The sequence below is a fragment of the Centroberyx gerrardi genome, chromosome 2, assembly GCF_048128805.1.
Source record: "Centroberyx gerrardi isolate f3 chromosome 2, fCenGer3.hap1.cur.20231027, whole genome shotgun sequence".
Taxonomy (NCBI): Eukaryota; Metazoa; Chordata; class Actinopteri; order Beryciformes; family Berycidae; genus Centroberyx; species Centroberyx gerrardi.
In genome coordinates, this window is record NC_135998.1 from 37,159,935 (window position 1) to 37,166,383 (window position 6,449).

At 43.7% G+C, this 6,449-nt stretch overlaps 1 protein-coding gene across 3 annotated transcripts; it reads left to right on the top strand.

Annotated features, from left to right (window-relative positions):
• Positions 1–1,015: 1,015 nt before the first annotated feature.
• LOC139927757 (uncharacterized) lies at positions 1,016–5,470 on the top strand. Of its 3 annotated transcripts, none has more exons than XR_013507140.1 (3): positions 1,016–1,774; positions 2,519–4,458; positions 5,447–5,470. XR_013507140.1 is itself a non-coding variant. In XM_071920041.2 (2 exons), the coding sequence occupies exons 1-2, from the start codon at positions 1,268–1,270 to the stop codon at positions 2,678–2,680; spliced, it is 669 nt and encodes a 222-aa protein (XP_071776142.2). In that variant the 5' UTR covers positions 1,016–1,267; the 3' UTR covers positions 2,681–4,510. The 3 variants fall into 3 exon arrangements, 1 of the variants encoding a protein (XP_071776142.2); XR_011785357.2 differs by lacking the exon at positions 5,447–5,470 and having other exon boundaries at positions 2,519–2,980; positions 3,027–4,510; XM_071920041.2 differs by lacking the exon at positions 5,447–5,470 and having other exon boundaries at positions 2,519–4,510.
• The last annotated feature ends 979 nt before the right edge of the window (positions 5,471–6,449 follow it).

Genomic DNA, 6,449 nt, shown 5'->3' on the forward strand with positions numbered 1-6,449 from the left:
TAGATTTATTATTGTTTTCTATTGTTTCTGTTCATATTTTTAGGCAGTAAGTTCAGATAGAAATGTAAAACTCCACATGTGAATTCAAAGCACATGTGCCTTTGGACACATGTTGGGTTTCACATGTGAACATGTGGAATTTCCCCATTGACATTTTCACCTGTGAATTGTCTCTGCGTGTGAAATGAACAAATATTGACAGATCTAATGACAGGTGAAAATGTGAAAAAAAAAAAAAAAAACACTATCTAGAAATTGAATACATCTGAAGTAAAAACTGTCAGGTGATGACAGAATGCAAAGTGAGAAAAAATATTCACATGTGAAAACCCACATGTGACTTCAAAGCACATGTGCTCTCTGGACACATGTTGGTTTTCACATGTGACTTTTTTGTAAGTCAGTTCTTCTGTCTGTCAGGAAAACTCAGAAACCCAAATTAAAGACTCGCTAAAACTATAAATAAATTATGAAAAATGGCCTTTTCTCTCCATGCAGGTAAAACAATTTTCTCATCAGATTGTTTCAGCTTCATGTAACATCTATAGGTCAAGAAATAAAAATAATAATAATAATAATATAAATAAACTATTTAGCACTTATCAATACTTATGTTGATTTTTGAAAGATTATTTCTCATGTGCTTCATATTGCATACATTTAATATGAGTATATTTTCATATCTAATATATTTTTCATGTATCTTCTCAGTACGTTTGACTGCTATGAATTCACACTTTCATAATGCTGTAACTCATATTTTTTTTACATGTATTTATTTCCAGTATGACTGTAAACACTCTATATATTGTCTGTCGTCGGTTGTACTGTTTAATCTGTCTGCACTGTTCTTATTTATATTATATTTTTCTTACCGACTCGGTTTCCCCACAGCACCGGCAGTGTCGCCTGTCCTCCGCAGGGGGCGCTGTCTCGCGCTCTGCTGTATTTACTGGCAGTGACGAAGACGCGGGAGCGGAAGTGGGAGAAACAACAATAACCCATAGCTAGCAGGCAGCTAGCAGCTAGCTGCCAACATGAAGACCTGCGGAGTGTTTTGTTTCTGAGCCGTCGGTTGTTTCTACAGACAAACTGAACACCGAGCTGCACGAGATCCACACCGACGACATGTTTGTTTTGTAACGTAAATCCGCTGCTGTCGTGTCTGCAGCCCAGGTGAGCGCGAGCCGTCCTGCGCCTGCAGCTTGTTTATGTCTGACGGCTCTTCTTCGTTTCAATTTAATGTCATTGACCGCAAACTGCAAAAATGGAAAGTTTATACAAGAGGAAAGTGTTCGCGTCGATGCGGAAGACCAAAGCGGCCGCCTCGAAGCGGCGGCAGATCGGGCTGCCCGCCTCCATCCTGGACGACAGTGATGAAGGCTCCTTCTCCTCCTCCTCCTCCTCCTCCGACTCGCAGTCCGACTTCCGCAGCTCGGCCGACAGCGACGACCGGAGCTCCGGCTCCTCCAGCGACGACAGCCGCTCCGTGACCCGCAAGAAGCGCTCCTTCCTGGGCGACGACAGCTCGTCCAGCAGCGAGGAGGACAGCGAGGAGGAGGAGAAGAAGAGCCTGAAGAGGAAGGCGCCGCCGAAGAAGCGCAGCCGGCTGCAGAAGCAGGAGTCCGACTCGGACGCGGACCGGGAGCAGAGGGCGAAGCGGGAGGAGGAGAAGAAGGAGACGGCGGCCAAGAGGAAGCAGAGACACAACAAGCTGCTGGCGCTGTCCCAGAGGATCAAGTCCCGGGTCCCCAACAGGAGGCGCAGGATCAAGGTCTGCTGCTGCTTCTTCTGCTCTTCCAGCAGTCTGCAGGCTTCATCCACACAGGACGAAACAGTAGAAGAAGAAGCTCTGGTGATGAGTTGAAAACCTGCAGACTGCTGGACTCAAACCTGCTGCACATCAGCCCAGACTTAGATAAACAGGCGTTTTATCACTCCATATTATTATTGTTCTCATGTGGTATGTTTTTATGTCTCTTATGTCTTTTTTATGAATTGTGACAGACAGTAAATCTTCTGAATCTGAGAGTAGACGGGCAGTTCATCACTCCATATAGTCTAAACAAGCAGCTTGTCACTGTGCAGCGTGTTGCTCTGTAGGTTTCTGCCTTCAGTGTGATTAGAGCTGCAACTAACGATCATTTTCATTATCGATTCATCTATCAATTAGTTTTTGGATTCATCATTTAGTCTGTAAAATGTGTAAAATAATGCCAGATGTTCACCACAGTTCAGAGTCCAAAGTGATTCTTCAGGTTTCTCCTCAGTCTGAGCAGCAATCAAGGATCAATTGTCAAAATTATAATCTCGACTGATCAGTATTTTGAGACAAATCTTAGTCAGAATTGGTATCAAAATTGTCAAAATATGAACGTTGTTTTCTTGTTTTCTACCAAACTGTTCAGACACATCGCCATGGAAACAAGTTTTCCTTTGTTTTTCCCCCTCACATACACTGTGTTTAAATGTGTGCCAGTTGTGATTTTAATGAGTTTTAGTGTCTCTGTGTCTGTAGGATCCGACGGATGAGGAAGAGTCGAAGGACGGTGAAGGTGAGGAAGACGGAGGAGGAAAAAACGGCGGCGACAAGGAAGCTGCTGGAGGAGAGGAGGGAGAGGAGGAGGAGGAGGAGGAGGAGGAGGAGGAGGAGGTGGAGGTGAAGAGGAAGAGGAAGTAGAGCCACACAGCGACGTTCCCAAAGAGGAGGAGGAGGAGAGGGAAGGAGACGAGGAGGAGAGGGAAGGAGACGAGGGGCTGGAGGAGGAAGTTGAATGTAAAGAAAAGAGGTTTCCGGCAGCGGCGAGGAGCTGCAAACTGTCGACTTCAGAAAACTAACAGCTGTTTGGTTTTAAACTTAAAGACAAAGAACGCTTCGTTGGGTTTGTTCCGTTTGTTTCATCTTCTGGAATCCTTAAACTCAAGTTAAAACATGAAAATCACCAAAACCGGAGTTACGAGGTTTTGGCAGCGAGAGACTGTCGGATGCTGTCGTCATGGAAATAAGCATCGGTAAAGCGCACGAGGACCGAGCGGCCGGTGCGTTACCGTGGCAACAGCGTCTGTGGCGTCGTTCACGGAATGAAGCTCATCTCCATGTCAAAACGCGGTCCGACAGTCTGAGCAGCCGATCACTGATCACTGATCAATACTCAGGAAGTGATCCGTGAAAGCAGCTGCTGTGATTGGCCATCAGGACGGAGAACAGACTCTGCAGTTTTAGATGAAACACTCCTCACAGTGTTGAACACACACACACATGCACACACACATGCACACACACACACACACGCACACACACACAGCCCAGAAGCATCACTTGCTGTTGGTGTCTCAGCTCCGAGGATCAAAGAGTTTCTCTTCTACTTTAATCAGAGTTTCTCTGTTTGAATGTTGACATTTGTTTCTCAGATTCTGTCGACTTTTTGGGAAGTTTCCGTTTCAGAGGAACGGAGGCGGAGCGTCATGGATCTCTCCTGGCAGCGCCGCCGGCTTCTTCTGTGGTTTATTTACAAAGTAAAGGAGGCGCTGTTGCTTCAACCAATCATCTGACAGACTGATGGATGCAGAGAATAAATCCTGATGAGGAAGTTTGATATTTCAGTGTTTCAGTCTGCTGGGAAACTCCAGATAAAACACCGATACTCAATAAATTCAACATGTAGTGTTTTCATTTTGAAGGACAGAAGTCATTTAACCAGGAGACTGGAGGAAGAGGAGAGAGAACTGCAGCCGGAGCCTCGGTCTGATCTTTTCTCTTTGTGAAGATGTTTGACTCGATGTGAAACTGACAAACAGCCTCCTGCTCCCTTCTTCTTCTTCTGCTCCTTTATCTGAAGCTCTGAGGAGGTCAGCGGCTTACCGTGGTTACATGGGACTGGTGTTCCAGAACACAGCGGTTACCGTGGTTACATGGGACAGGTGTTCCAGAACACAGCGGTTACCGTGGTTACATGGGACTGGTGTTCCAGAACACAGCGGTTACCGTGGTTACATGGGACTGGTGTTCCAGAACACAGCGGTTACCGTGGTTACATGGGACTGGTGTTCCAGAACACAGCGGTTACCGTGGTTACATGGGACAGGTGTTCCAGAACACAGCGGTTACCGTGGTTACATGTTGTAGTGTTCTGTTTCCTCGGGCTTTAAATAAGAGCAGGGCTGTGGCTGGAATGGATCACTCTGAGTTTCAGGGCACTCAGACGTACGTCAGACAGTTTTTGTTAGTGTCCGAATCGCAAAATGATATTGTGGAATGATTTTGAGGGCACTACATATTTCCCACAATGCACTGTAATATCTAGTGAACAAGCCCGGTCACTAAAACGGTGAAAGTATACCACAATGCATTGCGAGTCTGACGTCACCTGGCCGTTACCAAGCAACGAAGCTGTAACCCTTCTGTGGTTTTATAATGACGGCGTCCTCTTCTTCACCAAACCTCGTTTACAAATCCAAGTAAATAAACTTTTTTTGGTACCAAAAAGATGTCAAGCTATTCTAAAGATGTTTTCTTTTAACTGCCAATTCATAATTAATTATAAGTGCATGTTTTGTTATGCTAATTTGAGCTCATTAACACTAACATGAACATTAAGCTCTGTTGTTCAGGAAGGTTTTTATCTCTAGCTGCAAGTTATACGGTACACAGCTTATTGTAACGTGTGTTGTGTTAATGTCAGCTAGTGAGAAGTCCAGAACCTGAAGGAAACCACACAGCTGGACTGGTGAAGAGCTGGCTGTGTGAAAACAAACAGAAAAAAGTAGCCGCACACAACTCCGACACATAGAATATTTATTCACCGACATAAGGTCGGAAAACGCCTAGATGGGAACGTCGGTGAATATTTTTTTCTGTTTAATGTCAGCTGGTGACACAGATATGTTGGCTTTGAAGGAATATTGGTAACTTGTCAAATGTTAGCTGAAACATTTGTTTATGCGACTGGTGAATGCAGACGCAGGTTGATGATGAATGAGGATGAATTAAGTGTCCGAATTCACTCATTAATCGTGATTTACCGCTCATTAGTGCACTAATAGAGCAGCACTATGTAGGGAAATACAAGTGAGGGAACAGCGATCCGTTCCGGCCACAGCCCTGGAAAAGGATTCTGGTCCAAAGAATGAGATTTTTCTGTGTGATGACATCATAGTCTAGGCCTCGTTCGATTGGCTCCAGGATAAAGTCAGCAGCCAATGAATTCAGACACAAACCTTGTACATTATGTAGTTTGAGAATGGGTCATTTGTTTGTTTTACTTTAAGGGAATTTTTCCTGAGTTTGTTTGTTTCTGAACTTTCCTCCTAAATCCAGAATGCAGTTTAAGTTTTGCACTTAAAATGATTTCATCTAATTTGTCATTTTTGTTAAACATTAACAGATAAATGTGGTCGCTGACGAGAAGAAATACTGTAAAGAATGTTTTTGTTTCTGGTCCTTCAGGTTTCCCTCCTGGTTTCATCTCTGGGTTTCACAGAAAACTTCATTCTCACCGGAAACATCCTCATCGTGTAGTTTAACTGATCGACAGTTTAACTGATCGACAGTTTAACAGAGCGACAGTTTAACAGATCGTCAGTTTAACTGAGCGACAGTTTAACTGATCTACAGTTTAACTGAGCGTCAGTTTAACAGATCGACAGTTTAACTGAGCGTCAGTTTAACTGATCTACAGTTTAACTGAGCGTCAGTTTAACTGATCTACAGTTTAACTGATCGACAGTTTAACAGATCGACAGTTTAACTGAGCGTCAGTTTAACTGATCTACAGTTTAACTGATCGACAGTTTAACAGAGCGACAGTTTAACTGAGCGTCAGTTTAACTGATCTACAGTTTAACTGAGCGTCAGTTTAACTGATCTACAGTTTAACTGATCGACAGTTTAACAGAGCGACAGTTTAACTGAGCGTCAGTTTAACTGATCTACAGTTTAACAGAGCGACAGTTTAACAGAGCGACAGTTTAACTGAGCGACAGTTTAACTGATCTACAGTTTAACAGAGCGACAGTTTAACAGAGCGACAGTTTAACTGATCTACAGTTTAACTGATCTACAGTTTAACAGATCGACAGTTTAACTGAGCGACAGTTTAACTGATCTACAGTTTAACTGATCGACAGTTTAACTGAGCGTCAGTTTAACTGATCTACAGTTTAACAGATCGACAGTTTAACTGAGCGACAGTTTAACTGATCTACAGTTTAACTGATCGACAGTTTAACTGAGCGTCAGTTTAACTGATCTACAGTTTAACTGAGCGACAGTTTAACAGAGCGACAGTTTAACAGAGCGACAGTTTAACTGAGCGTCAGTTTAACTGATCTACAGTTTAACTGAGCGACAGTTTAACAGAGCGACAGTTTAACTGAGCGACAGTTTAACTGAGCGTCAGTTTAACAGAGCGACAGTTTAACTGAGCGTCAGTTGAACAGCTGATCAGCTG